We start from the raw sequence: 18,141 nt of genomic DNA on the forward strand, positions 1-18,141 counted from the left end.
TCTCAGTGATAGTTACATAAATGCCATAACTTTATGAATATTAACTCAAGTAAAAACATATGATCCTGAATATTTTATAGGAATAAAAATGCTTATGTAAGAATAATTTAAGTACAAGGACTTGCTGGTTCAAATATGAAAGTCCAGTAAGAATATCTCAGGTAGCAACTACTTAAGAAACCCTAACTACACTCAGGCATCAAGAAGCTCTGAGCAGAATGGAAAATTAGGGGGATCACTTAAAGAAAAAGTAAAGTTAAACCTCACAATATTGGACTTTGATCTTTCACTCATTCTGACAAGCCATTTTGATTGTAAATTCTTATTCCTTTTGAGTTCAATGTGTTTGAATTTTACCTTGAAAGAGAATTTCGTGTCTCATTGGGAATTTGGTAATGTGAAGATTTGATGGTTCTCTACATTGCTGGCATTTTAATGATAAAAGGTATGCATTTCATTACTGAAGTGTCTTAATGTCATTGATCTTAGTCCATACACAGCTGGAATTGACAATAGAATAGGGAATACATTTTTACATTTAGATACAGAATAATCTCGGAATTAACTTAATGCAGGGTTTTGATCCATTCTGGATTTTTTGTTTTTGAGCTGTGATATTGAAGGGGGAACAGGAAAGTAGGAAAAAGCCCATCTGAATGGGTTGCAGATTTTCTTTCTGGAAGGTCACAGCTGCACCTCTACCTTGCCTCAGACATAATATTTAATCATCACGGTTTAAGATGACAAATCCTGGGAACATAAGGAATACATTTTCATTCATTCCTCATGCTTCCTTTCAACAAATAGAATTCAATTAATATAAATCCTGGTAAGTCTTAGCTTTATCAGTTCTGTCTTGGGGAAAGGAAAGACTTTTCTAAGGGGCAAATGTATAAAGATATATGAGCACAATCAAGTCAACTCCTTCTGTGTTCCTGGGGAGCTTGAAATCAGAATAGGATTTTTAAACAGAGAGATGAGAGTGATGTATGAGACTAAAGCCAACTTCACAGAACTGAAATGGGATGACTCACCAATGTGAAACCTTGGGCTTTTAGTACTTGGCAAAAGACAGAATTTATGTTCTTGCCCTTTCTCTGACAAGTGTTCTTATTGCTCCTTGATAGGAGTTTTCAAGGGTTGTTTAAATATCTGCTATGAGATTGTGCTTGCTACTCACTTGTATTACATGAGGGGAAAATACTTCCCAGTAAGACTAAATATCTTACACGCTGCACAAATTCCAAATTAGGAAATTTCAAACTAAGGAAGATTTACAATATTTTCTAGAATGGCCAGTATGACAGATTTTCTTAAATTTGTTTGTTTTAAAGTCTTGTCAGATTGTTACAGACTTGATATACCAGAAATAATGCTTGTATTCATTCAATTTTATTGCTTTTGCAATGGTCACTTCCCACAGAGCACTGAAGAAAGAGCTGCAGCTACCTTCTGAATGACTCAGGAGCATACGCCACCACAGTAACACAGAGCTTAATGGCCTCGCTGATAGAAAATGTCAGGTCTTCATTTCCATAGCAGAAATCTAAAGGAAAAATGTTAAGGTACATAATTAAAATGCATTCTGATCAGGATAAGCAAGTTCATTACCCTCAACATTGTCTTTCCAATTATATTTTGCAGCATTTTCTTTGTTGGAGTTTTATACATTAATGATGAAAACTATCATTCTCTTCATCGGAAGGGAAAGAAAGTCTGTTTTCTCCTTTTGAGTAATTGGATAATAAATACATGAGCTTTAGGATAGTTTTAACAATCTCACCTAATAAAAGACATTGAAGGCACTCTTTAATGGTCCACAGTAGGACATAGAATCTTGATCTTTGAATTACATAGAATTCCACATGTCCCATGATCATAAGAGACCATTGGGGGAGGATATTCATTTAGAATTACTGTCAATAACTAACCACTATAAACTGAAGTGTGAGGACACTGGTCTGTGGGGAATCATTCAAGTATGATTTTCATAGCAGAGGTTTGCTTATTCTTCAAGATCCACAAGAAACTTAGGATAAAAAAATCTACTCATTCTCTTTCTTTTTACTTTTTTATTTAGTTTTCCTATACATGAGAACCTGCAAGAAGAAAAAGACCGTCAAGGGAACTTTTGCATTTACCTAATGACTTAAGAGGCTTCTCAGCTTTGACCAGTTCCAGGATGTCTAATATGTCAGTAGTCTCTCCTTCCAGAGATTGCAGCAAGTCAAACAGACACTGAGCAGACACACCTTTTCTGGGCCCATTATTAGCTGCATCCTGTATAAAGGAAAATCATTGAATGGGCGCTCACTATATTCATAAATGGCTTTGTGGAATGGCAACTCCTGTGTACAACTTCTTAAAGATAAGAAAACCAATTTTTATAAAAAAGAAAATTGCTTTTAGTTTGTTGATTTCTACTCTCATCATTAATAAGGTTGACCAAGAACTCAAACAACATAAACACTGTCACCAATCCCAATCACACATCTGTATAGAATTCAGCTTAGATGATTCTGCAGTCAACAATGATGGTGCATGGTTTTGGAGTGATGTGCCAGAATTTTAAGAGACAGAGAATGCTACTCTAGTACAAGATAGATATTTGTGGCAAATCTTAAAAATACAGCAGGATACGAACTGCTAAAAAAGTTTATGCTGATGGCTCCTTTTGTGTAAGATGGTAGAATGAAGGAAACTTCTGTTACAGATTATTTGATCATTCAAATCTATTTTCTGAATTGATGCTTATTTAAGACAGGATTTTGCAGGTTTGTTAATATATCACCAATATGGAGATACTTGTCATTTCAAATTTGTTTAAATAGTATTGGTTCATTCATTAAAAAAAGTGGTGGTTCAATGTACAATCCCAGGTATAGTTAGAAGGATGAGGGTTCAAGGTTAACCCAGGCAAAAAGTACAAGATGGGGCTGGAGATATGGCCTAGTGGCAAGAGTGCTCGCCTCGTATACATGAAAACCTTGGGTTTGATTCCTCAGCACCACATATATAGAAAAGGCCAGAAGTGGCGCTGTAGCTCAAGTGGTAGAGTGCTAGCCTTGAGCAAAAAGAAGCCAGGGACAGTGCTCAGGCCCTGAGTCCAAGCCTCAGGACTGGCAAAAAAAAAAAAAAAAAAAAGTACAAGATGTTGTCTTAAAATCAACCAAGCCAAGAAGGGAGGGAGACATGACTCAAGTGACAGAGTGACAGAGTACTTGCTTAACAAGACTGAGGCCCTGAGCTTAAAACCTAGTAATGTCAAAATAACATTTTAAAAAGAACAAAATAAATAGAAAATCCTTAGTAGGTTCCAATATGCCAGGAACCATTCTGTGCACTGTGGGTATAGCAAATCCAAACCAAACCAAACCAAACCACACACAAAACCAACAAAACTGAAAGCAAATCAAGAAGGAAACTTTAAAAAAAACACAACACAACAAGCTATAAAACAGAGGTCTTGCTTTCTTGGAGATTGAATTCTACTGTTGGGACACGGTGGAGATGCACATTAGTGAAACAAACAGTGCATTATATGTGACCGTGGTAAACACTCTGAAGAAAAACAAAAGGCAGGACAGAATGAATATACTTCCTTTTCTATCTTCCATCTTTTTCACGAATTGAACATAAAACTAAGGAGATTATATATACTTCTGGAGCTAAGGTAGCAACCGAGACATGTTGAAAAGAAGTGATTTTTTTTAAATTGATAGACAAATGGTTTATGGTACTTTTGTTTCCTTGGGTAAAAAAGGGAGCTGACATACTAAACGTAAGTTGACCATGACTCGACCATTGGTGAAAACGGAACTTGGATTTACAGCTTGAAGCAACCTGCTCTAAAATACCAACCTGAACTCTGTAAAAAACAAACCAATCTCCTCAAACAGCTTGACCTAAGAAAGACTTATTGAAGTCAAACCATTAGCTGCAGTGGAAACCAACAAAAGCTCTTGAAACGGATGGCTAAAATAGCTAGAACTCCGTTAGTAACTGACAGTTTCCTTAATTTTTTGTCTCTTCTTTCAATCAGAGAAAACCAAATATACACTTTCAGCCAATCACTGAAGAAGTCTTTTTTGTCCATTGAAAATTGTATTGTGTTGTATTATAATGTATTTATTTATTTATTTTTGCTCAGTCCTGGAGCTTGGACTCAGGGCCTGAGCACTGTCGCTGGCTTCCTTTTGCTCAAAGTTAGCAATCTACCTCTTGACAACACCACTTCCAGCTTTTTCTGTTTATATGGTGCTGAGGAATCAAACCAGGACTTCATGTATGCTAGGCAAGCACTCTATTCCTAAGCCACATTCCCAGCCTTATTTACTTTTAATTTTATTGTCAATGTGAAGTACTAAGGGGTTACAGGTAGTGAGTACATTTCTTGTCAAACTTGTTACCCCCTCCCTAATTTTTCTTCCACCTTCCCTCCCCACCAATCCCCCCCCCACCGTATTGTACAGTTAATTTCCACACTATTGTCTTGTGGATATCTTTGTTGCATTGGTTTGTCCTTTATCCTTTGTCCACCATTTTGATGTTAGCTCACCATAGCTTCCCCAAGCCACCTATCTCTATGATCAGTCAAGACTGAAGCCTTCTTTTCCACTTCTCTGCCTGGTTCTGCCTTTCTGCCCAAACACAAGTGATGTTGGCTGCATCTCCTGCCATACTGTGAGCTCTGAATAAAATAGCCTTCACGTGTTTTACTTGCTTGTTCTTTATTTATTCCTATAGAGTTTACTCACAGGAAACTCCAGGAGCGGGGCCACACTAGCAAACAGCTGGAGCACAAAGGGCTTCCGATGTAGAATATAGAACTGGTGACAGGCAAATTCAATGGCTTGACGCAACTGGGGATTGCTTTCATAGTCAGAGTACACCTACAAAGAAATGCCACAGTTCAAAAAGTGCTTTCATAATGTTTCAGAGTTGTGCTTGCTTGTGAAAATCTCCTACAGCTATGGTAGATAGAAAACAGATTTCACAAGACGGTGCAAGAGAGAGTAAAACAGCATTATTCTTCTTGAGAGAAATTTGGTAATATACACAAAAATCCTAAACGTTTAAATATACTTTCCCCAGAATATTTACGACTAGCTTTTTGTAAGAAACTTAACAAGTCTACAAAAGTGCTTATCTACAAATGTTTCCTACAAGATTGCTTATAATTAGGGAAAGATTGAAACCATTTAAATTATTCAGAAATGATAGTTGGTTACATGAATTATGGTACACGCCAGGAATGGAATAGTGTGTAGTTGTTTTAAAATGATTCTATAAAGCTAAGTGTAATCATATTGTGTACAGTATCATCTTTACATGAAAAATGGATTAATATATTGCAACATTTGTCTGAAACATGGTGTATGTGCTCACGCATATGTGTGTGTGTGCGCGCGCATTTTCAAGAAGTGTTAACAATGATTATTTGGGAAGAAGTATGGTAGGTGGTTTCTATTTTCTGTTTAAACTTTACTTTTTGAATTTTACAGTAGGCAAATTGTTTTTTGTAATCAATCATAAAGAAAATTTTTGTTATTTAAAAGTAAGGCAGAGAGTCTAATGATAGAAGTCAACTTCTTGCCTCTCCTGTAGCCTGAGCAAACTATACTTCGCATTGAGCATGTGTTATTTTCATAAATTTGTTGATTTTATTTATTTATAATTGGTCCTGAGGCTTGAACTTTGGGCCTAAGTGCTGTTTATGAGCTCCTTTTACTCTAGGCTAGCACTCTACCACTTGAGCTACAGAGCCACTTCTGTAAGAGAAAAGAGTCTCACAGACTTTCCTACCTGGGTTCTCTTTGAACTGCAATCTTCGAATCTCAGCTTCCTGAGTAGCTAGGATTATAAGCAGGAGCCACTAGTTCCTGCTTTTCATAATTTTTGTTAAAGAACTAAGACAATTCCTAGACCCTCTGTGCATTCATTCTTAAGGGTACACCTTAGTTATGAATAATAAAAAATTGTTCCAGCTGCAACCACCTCCTCCAGTACCATTGACCCAATATGCATGGCACTCAGAATCTGTTTAGATGGAGGGCAAATCATCTCTTGGAAAAAACATCAGATGAACACTTTCCATACATTTGACTCAAGAGAAGTGATTCTCAAAATTCCTAGGGCATCAGAGCCAGGCAAAAGTCTGGTTAAAAACATACATTCCCGGGGCCTTGATCCCAGAGTTTGTGATTTGGTAGGTCTGAGATTATGGCCCAAGAACGATGCAGTAACCAGTCTCTGAGAACCACTGCCCTGGAAGAAATGGGAAGGCCTACACCAGCTTCAGGGGACCTTAATCATAGGAAATCTTGGTTTTGAACATTCGTGGGTGATTTCATTTAGTGCCTTCCACAGTCACCCAAGAAGACAACTTGATCAAACAGAAGTTTTAGTATGGAGCTTGTTGACTGCTAGGTGTGCGCAGGAGTGGGGTTACTTTTCTGGTTAGGCACCTGCAGCATAGTGGGGAGAATCCACTGGTAGCCACTGAGAGAGAAGAGGTGATTGAAGTGTACAGCTGTGTTGATGACGGTGGCAGCGTATTGCCTGAGCAGGGCACTGTCTTCAGGGTGGAGGATCAGAGCGCCATTAAAGACATTGAGGAAAAGCATGATTTCATCTCCCCAGGGAAATTCGCTCGGCATGCCCAGGAACATCTCCTCCAGGAGCTGGATCCACAAGCTTTTCTGAAGTGTGTCAAGACCAAACAGTTCTTTTCCAGCTGTGAGAACATGAAACAGCAGAGACAGAATTAACCCCACACCAGTCCTGTCAGCACGAGTAGACCGATCACACATGACAGGGCTGCTGTCTTCCATTTGTTCCAGCTCGGGAATGAGATCACCTGCTTTGTAGCACAATGTTGCTGGCATTGCTGAAACACTTTCTAGTTCCCAAAAGGTTTTCATTAGCACCTCTCTTGAGTTAGCTCTGTGGACAAGACAGGGCAAGCATCTGCAGCACTTTGCTGCTAAGTAAGCTGTTATTTCATTTTGAGAGAATGAAGTTATCCCAGCTAGAAAATGGTAGGAATGAAGGGATGGAAGGGGGTGGGAAATGTGGGTGTGTGCACACAAGCACCACTAGGGGGATACAACTCTTGCTTGGCTTTTTTGCTCCCGGCTGGCATTTGAGACACACCTCTATGTCTATTTTTTTGCTGGTTAATTGTAGATAAGAGGATCATACACTTTTCTTCCCAAACTGGCTTTGACCAGAGAACCACAGAGCTCTACTTCCTGAGTAGCTAGGATTATAGGCGTGAGCCACCAGTACCCAGCAATGCTTGGTCTTCTAATCAGTGCTTAGACCCACTACTGCTCTCTGCACTCTGTGTCAGGACGCTGAGGAAGGACGGTAACCTAAGGGAAGCATCCCAAATGAATGAAGCTGAGAAAGGAGTTCCAAAGTGGTCTCTCCATTTCTTTTTCTGTTTTTTTTTTTCAGTAGAATGTAGAAATTTTAAATGTAGGGTTTAATGAGTTTTGGTTTCAAACTACTCCTGTAAACAACATGAGATATATAGAAGTAATTTTCATTACCTCTAAAAGTTCTATCATGCCATTTCTGGAAGAGCCATTTCTTCCCAATCCAGGAGTAACCTCTGATGTCTATCACCCTAGATGAGCTTTGCCTCATTTTGAATTTCACAGATGTATCATCATAGATATGTTTATTAGTCATCGACTCTCCTTCCCTAAGTTCATCTCCTTGCTTCCTTCCCCTGTTTATAGCAATTGTAAGCACTTGGTCTCGAAGGCTGGTGCCTGGAATGGCAGCAGCAGCACAGGGGGAAACTTGTTAGCAATGCAAGTTTGAGCCCCATCCCCAAACTGGAAAGTAATGGGTAGGGCCCAGCAATCCTTAGTTCTAACAAATCCTCAAGGTGATTCTCATACACGTTTCCAAGTCTATAGAATGACCTACTCTCCATGCCAGAACAAAACAAGGGCTGGAGGAAAAAAAGCCAGTCGAGGATGGGTTTATCCTGCTTTGTACCTTGAGGATCACTGAAGAGGGAAAACTCGGCATCAATAGCACTTCGAGGGAATGAGGGCAGCCGGAGGAGGTCTTCCTGAAGCATGGAGACATGGGACTGCTTGTGGGCTGTGGGGATCTTCTGGGTTAGGGAGATGAGAAACAGCACTCGTCCAACCTCCTCTAGTTTCCTAGTGAACACCTAGCAGGAAACAAAAGTAAGAGCGTAGAAAAAAGCCCAATGGTTAGGCACTGGTGGCTCACACCTATAATCCTAGCCACTTGGGAGGCTGAGATCAGAAGACAGCAGTTGAAAACCAGCTAGGGCAGGAAAGTCCATGAGACTTATTTCCAGTAAACTACTCAGAAAAAACTGGAAGTGGTGCTGTGTGGCTCAGGGGGTAGAGGACTAGCCTTGAGACAAAGAAGCTCAGGGACAGCACTGAGGGTTTGAATTTAAGTCCTAGAATTGGCATCCACACATACACACAAGCAGAATTAGGAACCTCAGAATTGAAGAGTGAAACAATTCAAGCAAAATATTTAATGTCAAAAGAGGCTGAGAAAGTGAAAAGAACAGTGAGATGAGAGAGGAGTATTTCTCTCTTTGCCACATAGGAGCAAACAATAGTTAATTGACTCAGTTCCTGCTTCTGTCTGCCCTACAGAAGGAAGAGTTTCTTATGGAGCTCATGAGCTGGAGGAGTAACAAGGCAGGCATTGTGGAAGCAGCTCAACATTACAGAGCCCATTTGTTTGGATGTCATAATATGGAAGTCATTTTCCAGCAGGGAGCCAGCCAGCCAGCCAGTTTCAATTATTTCTTCCAGTTCCATGGGTGCTTTAAACTGCTTCCTGGCAGTTCTTGGCTTTATCCTTTTTTAAGAAAAAGACAGAAAAACATATCTTGGGGCAAAGCAGATGGGCCCTCTAGCAGTGACCTTTTGGCCTTGAGTTTAGGTGAGGTGGCATGGTCATGAAGCTCTTGTTCCCTTCTCTAAGTTCCAGGTCTCTTTATAAACAGCTGGGTAGGGAATGTGACTAGAACATTCCTAAGCCATGAGCACATGCTGAGAACCTCTCTGGGTTAGAACCCTAAGTCTCCATCTAACCATCTCTCTGGGGAACTTAGGAGCCTTTGGTGTCCAGTGTGGGGTATCCATGGAGTTAGTGGCCCACTTCACAGCACTCTTTGAAATATGTTCTTCAACAAGATAAATACAAACGCAAAGGTAAAGTGCCATTCCTGACTATGCTTTTAACTATTTTATTGTCAGAATCAGAGACTGGGTCAATTTTGGTAGGATTTGTTTAGACCTTGTTCATATTCAATATCTTTTAGTTTTGCCCAGTTCTTCAAACCTTGCAACACATTCAGAATCTTCTTTCTTTCAAAATCAATTTAGTCACTTAATGGTAGCTATTTTTCAAAATTAAATAGTCTACTTTTATGCTATTGTCATTTTATTCCATGAAGATATTTTTGGATACTTTGATGCTAAATTAGTAAGCTCATAATGTGTAGAAAAGTAAAATAATAAGGTATTTCAAAACTCTTTAGAAATTTTATTATAGAGCACATTCAAGATACATTTTTCCTGAGCAAGTACCTGTCTTATAAAAAAAGACCAGAAAACAAAATCAAACAAAACAAAATCCCAACAAACTACTAGGAAAACAAACTATAAGATACTACTATATATATATATCCAATCATTAAGCATAATATTATTCATGAATAATATAATATTATACCTGATCCAGTTTATAAACCATCCACTAATTAGAGGACAAAGGCTCTCATTCCCTCTTTCCATGAAAACCGTAATGGAATCATAGGAACTGGCAACACATTTACAGATGATCTATGCCAACAACATGAATAAAACAGAGTGGTCAGGTACCTGTTTCTGAATGAGCTCCTGTCCCTTCTCTGGATGCATATGTACAAGGTTCAGCTGTGGAGATACTGACCTCCGGAAAGGATAAATATCTCGAACATAGGTCTGAGGTGGATTACACAAAGAGGTAGGGGAAATGTTTAGTTTTATTATACTTTTCCCTTTATCTAAAAGTCAGACAAGCAAAAAACAGTTCATTTATTTATATAATGATTTTGATTGTTCTATGCTCCTCAATCATACAGAAAGCCAGAGAAGAAAACCTCCCTCTCCCCACAGGGAAGCATCAATGTATCCAGGCTGGGTATTCTTGCCTGGCACAGGGAGGGAGATTGGGAGCAACAAAGTCAAAGGCAATGAACTAAAGTAAATTCTGGAAGAAAAAGGTCATCATAAGGCGATGCCAGGGGTTATCAGAGGCACCTTTTCTCTCATTGGATCATGTCACCATGGTTAGATTTAACATAATAGAAAAAAAAAAGGGACAGCTTTCAGATTCCAAACAGACAGATAGAGCTCAAATGCAGCACCTTAATTTTCACCCAGATGTAATCTTGAGGACAGACTCAGTGTCTTAGCTATCTTATCACCTACATTGGTTACAACTACCCAAGCTCAGATATTGTAATCATCATCTCCACTTCATAGACAGACATCAAAGAGTAGAAGGTAACAGGCCCAACGCCACACAGACCCAAGTGGCTTTGCTTTTAACCTTTAAACAGTGATACCTCCCTGACTGTAAGCTGTGCTTAGGAAAGGTATGGTAAGTCTCTGATACAATCCACAGGAGCATCTGTGCTTCAGCCTTACCTTATTGTAATGGATGAGGTTCCAGCGTTTATCCATGAGAAAATAATGTGTGGACTGGGATTCTGGGATGTTGAAAAACTCTAAACACTCCTGGAATAGTCACACATTTTAACAAAAGTTGATCAGAATATATTACATAACAAGTTGAAAGACACAAATATTGGGGAAAACAAGCTTAACTTCTTATAAGATTTGATACATATCATATATTATTTACACACATACTCATAGTTATACAAAACGACATACTGAAGGGTAATGATGTAATATAAACTATCTATTCTCTCAGTGCCCAAAGATGTGTATTTCTGCCATTCAGTGATGGAGGTATAGTGGCAAACATTGGTATAAATGCCAGGAAAAAAAAAGCTTGCTTGGTACTAACATTAAGGCTAATACTCAGTACAGCACATTGAACACTTACTATATACTGAATACAAGTGAAAGGTTTCCATTTAGAAAGTGGTATAGGTGAACTATTACCCACACTAGTGTTGGAAAAGAAATTGGGGTTAGAAAATAACTATTAGTTGATTTAGGTTGCACTGACTATGATGGAGCCAGTGTTTGAACACACTGTCTGAGTCATTTGAGCCTACCATCCAATATGAGTACACACATAGAGCAGTGATGATTGCTCGCTAGGTGTTAGCAAGCTATGAAGATGCCTGAGAAACCCTGAAGGAAGAGTAATGGCCTTCTCTACTGAAATAAAGGGTACAATTTAACCAAAGTGAATCATTAGGAGGTCTTTTCTGTTTATAGTAGGGCCCAGATTTGTGTTCCAGGTAACTAAAAGCTTTCGCTACAGACAAATAGAAAATTGCTGAATTGAACTGGTTTACTTTGAAAACCTTTCAGGCATGGCTAGATGTATCTAGCTAAAAACTGTATTTCTTTGAAAGGGATCATTGCCAGAATTATTAGAAAATCCTCTCATTCTAAAGTATATATGCTGCCTCACTAGTAATATATTTTTGCCAGTGTCAAGTCAAACAAGATGAATTTTTTATGATCTACAAGCTAATTTTTAAACATTTTATTGTAAAGGTGATATACAGAGGGGTTACAGTTACATGAAACGTGTCAACTCCTCCCTCATTCTCTCCCAGGTTAGATGTATAGCTCATTTCCAAAATATTGTCTAGTGGGCTTCATGCTGAACTGGTTCACCCTCTGTTCCACTGTTTCTGTGATTCCCCTTTCTCTCCCCAAATCAGATAAACTTATATACAAGAAAAAGGGCACAGAAATAAAAAAAAAATAGTGACAGGAGGAAATAAACCAAAGAAAACAGAAAGAAAAGAAAAAAAGAACAGCAAATAGTATAATAATTACAGTATAATAATTTTTAAAAACTTTTTTCTTGGAGTTCATTTTGATAAGCATCATTTTATATGATCTTATACACATAGTTATTGAGATCTTGGGATCCTCTCCTAAGAATATTCTCCTTTGTTCACTGTGTGAATGTTTAGATTGCTGTTTCATTAATCACATCCAGGTGTAATTATTTGTCTTTTACTATCCCTTGGGTTTATTTGTAGATTTACAGGCACTTTCTAATTATTACAAATGAGAGAAACCATAAAGCCTATGTTTCATTGGATCTGGCTTACTTTGCTTAGTACATTTTTTTTCCAAGCCTTTCCATTTCCTTTTTTTTTTTTTTTTTTTTTTGCCAGTCCTGGGCCTTGGACTCAGGGCCTGAGCACTGTCCCTTGCTTCTTTTTGCTCAATGCTAGCACTCTGCCACTCGAGCCACAGTGCCACTTCTGGTCGTTTTCTATATATGTGGTGCTGGGGAATAGAACCCAGGGCTTCATGTATGCGAGGCAAGCACTCTTGCCACTAGGCCATATTCCCAGCCCTCCATTTCCTTATGAATGAGGCAATGCTATTCTTTCTGATGGAAGCATAAAATTCTATTGTGCATGTATACCACATTTTCTTGATCCATTCGTCCACTGAGGGGCATCTGGGTTGATTCAATATCTTGGCTATGGTTAACAATGCTGCATTGCACATGGTTGCGCTGGTGGCTTTAGTGTAGCCTGAAAACCAGACCAATTTTTCTGGGTGCTATCAGAAGTCCCTGGCAGTGTGCAAACCCAGGGCACCTCCAGAACCACTACAAGAAATTCCAACCCTAGATATGGAGTTCATGGAACAGTGAGGGGATCTAGGAACAGACTCAGAGCCAGGCTGCTACTATGAGAAGGAACATGCCTGAAGTTGTCAACTTTAGTATAGAACTAAAACATCTGGAAGAGGTGAGGGACATTATGCAAGTACATAATAGTGGAGCAGGATCTCCAAGAGTAATACAAATGAAGACAGAAAAATGTTTTTCAATTCCAAAATGGATATTTACTGAATGTGCAAAAAATCACTTTGGTAAACAAACAAACAAAAATGAGACCACTCCTACCTTCAACAGTGCTTCAAATTGAGTATCTTCGTGGACTGGTAATTGGGTTGGGATGTCACACTCATTTTGTCCATGAACTACCAATGTTTTGGTACCTGTAGAAAGTGAAAATCACAGTGAACAGAGTGGACTATTAGAAAGCTTGTATTTAAAGCATACAATGTTAAAATTCAGTCAGTAAAGTGACTTTTAACTCTTACTGTTTTTAAATGCATAATTTGAAATATGTATTTTATGAATTGTACTCTTATTCACAGATAAATATATACTTCATTTATACTTATGCATCAAATAGTGATAGCTACCATTTATGGAGTTCCCAAATACTTTCACCTGGCTTTGACATACATGATTGTATTTAAATATCACCATAAATGAGTGTTATTATTTCCATCTTATAAAATAGGCAGATTAAATAACTTGTTCAAAGATACACATTTGTTGAGTAGAAGAATGAGCAGTCAAACTTCAAGAATTGCCACAAGTTATGCATCTTAAAGGAGGTGTTTGTACAACAATGGTTGAGAAAACACCAACTGAAATATTAGCTAACACAAAATAAATACCTGAAATGTACTTTCGAATATATGCTTTCTGTATTCTACCTGGCTGGTTAGACGGATATATTATTTTATTTCACTTATTAATTACAAATGCATGTGAACACTATGATAGGCTTTGATTTTTTTCAATGAATTAATTAAATAATATTTTTGTGTGTAGTACTAGGGATTGCAACCAGGGCCTTGGGCTTGCTAGGCAAGAGCTGTGCTGGTCTGCATGTCCTGTGCCTGCCCACAGTCCTGGAGAGAGGGTCTTAGCCACCGAATTCTCTATCCCCCTGCTCAGCCTCCTCAGTACTCAGAAATCATACCTGGACATTTTCATGAGTTATTTTAAAGTCTTCCAGTGATAAGCTGAGTTTCTTTGCTGTAAAAAAAATCTGGTCACTTTTGTGAATTCTATATAGAACATATAAATGTTTGTTGAATGCCTACAATGAGTCAGGATGTGTGGCAGGAAGCATTTTACACAATGAAGCTAATTTGTTCCTTCCAACAGTGAAATAGGAAGCATAATTTTATTTCACACAATGAGAAAGGAAAGCTTTGAAAAATGATGTTCTTTTTCACAGCTAAAACTCAGCTGATGAATGTCAGTACTGATTTTAACACAGGCTTCTTTGCTGTCAGAGCCTGTGTTCTAATCAATGTATAATTTTGTCTTTCTCTTCATTTCAGTACATGCATTTCTCATATTTTCTAGGTAACTGAGCAAGGATAAAAGCTTGGTAAAACCTTCATGTTAAGAAAAAGCAAGTGAAATGAAAAGCCACAGAACCTAGAATTTATATTACATGTCATATCCTTTTGTAAGTCTTCTTCCTGCTTTTCTCTTCTCTCATTTATCATAAAGCTGCCTCTCAGTGAGTTTACAAAGGACTGGGACCTAGGCCATACAAACAATGTCAATCTCATTGCATTGCCAAATATTCACTCCAAAAGGCTTTCAGCTCAGCTGCCCTTCTATGATAGACTTAAATAAATCTTTAACCTTGGACACCCTTCAAGGACTGATTCACACTGACTCAGTTTTGATGTGCCTCCTTTCATCTGGCACTTACTGATTTTTTAAAGGATCTATTATATTTCTTTTGCTTGTGTGAAACAAAAAAAAATGCTCTGATAGTCTCAAGTAATTCTATGAGTTAGAACTCAGTTTTCTCATGAATGAAAGAGCCTTGCATTTTCCAAAGCAGCTTATGTTTGTTTGAACAGATATGTCATCTAGAAGAAGTACCTGGCATGGAAGCAGTCACAAGGAGCTTCACTTCACATTGCTCCTTCTTCATTGTCTGCTTGAGGTCTTTGAAGAAAAGGCCTTCCACGTATCCAACCACTTCCCATAGGAAAGTCAGAGTGGCAGAAATGGCATCCATCCCCCATTCACAGGGTGTCCGCACGAAGTACATGATCAGCCCTACCTGAAAGTCAGAGCAAGCAGAATGTACAAAGCCCCAGCAATCCCCAGCTCATATTCTCATTCCCCCCACTTTCTTTTTTAAATTAAATCTTCCTCTGTGCCTTCATATTGTTTTCATGTTAGATGCTCAAATGCTTTAAGGGCAGTAATCAGGAAAGCATGAAACTGAAAAACTGACCACACTGTCTTCCGTGTTTCATGTATCATTAAAATTACGAATACTTAGAGACATTCTGCATCAGACCATCCCAAATTAATCAGTATATGGAGTTTGCTTAGATGCAATCTGCAACAGAGTCTAATATGTTTAATATTCCCATACTAAAGATGTCTTGCTTAGTCCAGTGAGTACGTACAATGTTCCCGGAAGAGCCTGGAGTGATGGGTCAATGTTTCCAACACCCCACCCTTACAATAGTCATTAGGAAAAAGGAAAAGGTTAAAAAAAAATCACTCTACTCTGCCTTTTACGATTTGTCTCATTTGAGTACAAGGCCCTTTTCCTCATCCACACAAAGTATTCAACTGTCTGCAAGTCAGGAAAATGGTAGAATTGGGACAGGAATGCAAAGACAGAAACTTATAATCAGTACAAAATAAGGTTTTACAGCAAGATCAAATTATTTTTACTACTATCTAATCAGTTACCTACTAATATCCAACTTTAAGACTTATATGAAGGTCACAGAAGAAAGGACAGTAGAAGGGAAATGCAATTCCCATCTACTTGTTGCAGTACTGAAGGATGGAGGAAAGAAATATCCAGGAAAAGGGTTTGCCTATCTAGTGACCCAGAGAAAAGAGCCAGTGTCGGTAACACTGAAGGAGCTCTTACCTCTAGTCTCTGTGTGGCTTGCTGACAGTTTACCTTGGAACCTTTCCATATCAACCTGCATACAAGGTAAATTTTGCAGAGCCCACACCTTAACTGAGGTAGGCCCTAGCATTTGACTATGAATCTACCTTTGGATTTTGTTTGATATAGACAGAACCCACAAGTAAGGCACTTGGCAAGAGAATTTTTTTTTTTTCTCAGACGAAACGCCAAAGGCTGCTGTTACTGAGCAGGAACTATTGCTAGGGTACTCCCCATACTGGCTGTCAATACCAGGGAAAGTTGAGTCAATAAACACTTGGGGGGTCCAGACAGGACTCAAGTTCCAGCAGCTGTGGGCTTCAACTTCTGCCACCCAGGCATCCAAAAGCCAGTGAGCCAAGGAGCAGTCTTACAGGTGGAGCAGCTGGAGGAATCACTAGGGATAAATATAAAGCAAAAGTCTGCTTTTTTTTCTTCTAATCCCACACAGCTCTTCAAATCAAAGGCAGTAGGAAATGAGGAGGATTCCTGGAGATGAAGCATTTCTATCCCAAAGAAACTAAACCCTGTCCAAAAGTACTGACTATATTTTTATATCAGTCTGAACTTAAAGCTAGATTAGACACTTATTTGTATGTATTTTTATCTTGCCAACTAGCAAGTGGACATTCAGGAAGAAGACAATCTGTCTCAGAGAAGTGAAAAGAGTTACAAATGTTTACTATGTGTTAGATTTGGAGCGTGAGTTAAATTTATCCCCCCTGCAGTAGCTGCCTGGGTATATGCATATGACAACCGTGACAGATGAAAGGAATTTTCCCACGAGATCCAAGTTTGCCTATCTTATCCGTTGATTTGGATAAAGTTGTAATTTGAAAGCATAGTCATTGTATTCCTGTCCTCAAACTGCATTTGCATTTGTCACATAAAGAGGAAGAACGTGAAGAAACTGGTAAATCTTAGAGAGGTCAGAAAGAAGTTGTCAGAATAGGTCAAAGCATAGGTAATTGCCTTGGAAAAATAAACTTACAATTCCGTTCCACCTAGGGAAATATGTATGATGTGTGTGTGTGTGTGTGTGTGTGCACACAAGTGCAACAAAATGAGAAAAGGAAATACAATGATTAAAAGCAACAGTAACCAACATAAGATGACAGATGCTTAAGGAAGACCAAAGGAACTGACATTATTTGAGCACCCACCACCTGCTGAGAATGGCTCCAGGCAGGGTCTTCCCTGTACTGAAAATGGCAAGTTTAACTAAGCAGCATTCACCTTTAGTCACACACTAGGAATTCATTGAGAAAAAAAAAATCACTTAAAACATTTTCCTTATGTTCCTGCATGCATTTAGCGGTTGAGACTCACCAAGTAGTTGAAGAGGATGTGAGATGTCTGAGCAGGAAAGTCTCCAATGTTTAAGAGAAGTTTGCGAAGCATGTACATTAACTCATCCTGAAAGAAGAGCAGAAATTTAATGGTTTCCTCCAGCTGCCGTGCTGTAGGAAGTAAAATTAACTGGGTGAAATCACACAGAATTTCTTTCTTGCCCACATGTTTATTTCAATTTTCAACATTTTATTATAGTCTATGGGACACTTACAATGCATTTGGTTATTAGTACCTAAATTACTTGTATGAACTAACATAAGTAGTTGTTAGATAGCTATCTTTTAAACTTTTAAAAATTGTCTTTAAGTTATTGTACAAAGGGATTTTAAAGTTTATATTTCAAGCTTATAAGTACCGTACATCTGATCAATGTCACTTCTTCCATTCTCCTTCATCTCTCCAAACCTCACCAGCTATCTTTTTTTTAATAAAACATTTTTTATTGTCAAAGTGAAGTACAGAGGAGTTACAGTTGCATACATAAGGCAGTGAGTGCATTTCTTATCCAACTTGTACCTTCCTCCCTCATTTTCCCCCTACCTTCCCCCTTCCCATTTCCCTTTCCTTCCCATGAGTTGTACAGTTGGTTTACACCATATAGTTTTGTAAGTATTGCTGTTGCATTGGTTTGTTTTTTTATCCTTTGTCTCTCGATTTTGGTATTCCCTTTCCCTTCTTTAGTTTTAATTAGTATACCACTGTTGTAGTTGTTTTCAACATACCATGTGAAATCATGTCTTTTTTTTTTTTATTCCCCTCCCGTGGTTTTACCTCTGATATCACTGTAACTGATTTTAGTACCCACCAGCTTT

At 38.4% G+C, this 18,141-nt stretch overlaps 1 protein-coding gene across 4 annotated transcripts in view; it reads right to left on the reverse strand.

The window, feature by feature from the left end:
- The window catches only part of Unc80 (unc-80 homolog, NALCN channel complex subunit), a 171,891-nt gene that overhangs the window by 38,679 nt on the left and 115,071 nt on the right, over positions 1–18,141 (reverse strand). For all 4 annotated transcript variants that reach the window (XM_048344834.1, XM_048344837.1, XM_048344835.1 and 1 more), the window contains 10 exons: positions 17,306–17,392; positions 14,938–15,121; positions 13,138–13,232; positions 10,707–10,796; positions 9,897–9,998; positions 8,014–8,194; positions 6,468–6,736; positions 4,758–4,892; positions 2,142–2,280; positions 1,450–1,546 (listed from right to left, as the gene is read on the reverse strand). In XM_048344834.1, the coding sequence (XP_048200791.1) occupies positions 1,450–1,546; positions 2,142–2,280; positions 4,758–4,892; positions 6,468–6,736; positions 8,014–8,194; positions 9,897–9,998; positions 10,707–10,796; positions 13,138–13,232; positions 14,938–15,121; positions 17,306–17,392 (1,379 nt within the window). The remainder of the gene's footprint in view (positions 1–1,449; positions 1,547–2,141; positions 2,281–4,757; positions 4,893–6,467; positions 6,737–8,013; positions 8,195–9,896; positions 9,999–10,706; positions 10,797–13,137; positions 13,233–14,937; positions 15,122–17,305; positions 17,393–18,141) is intronic.

Source organism: Perognathus longimembris, chromosome 4 (assembly GCF_023159225.1).
Source record: "Perognathus longimembris pacificus isolate PPM17 chromosome 4, ASM2315922v1, whole genome shotgun sequence".
Classification (NCBI taxonomy): domain Eukaryota; kingdom Metazoa; phylum Chordata; class Mammalia; order Rodentia; family Heteromyidae; genus Perognathus; species Perognathus longimembris.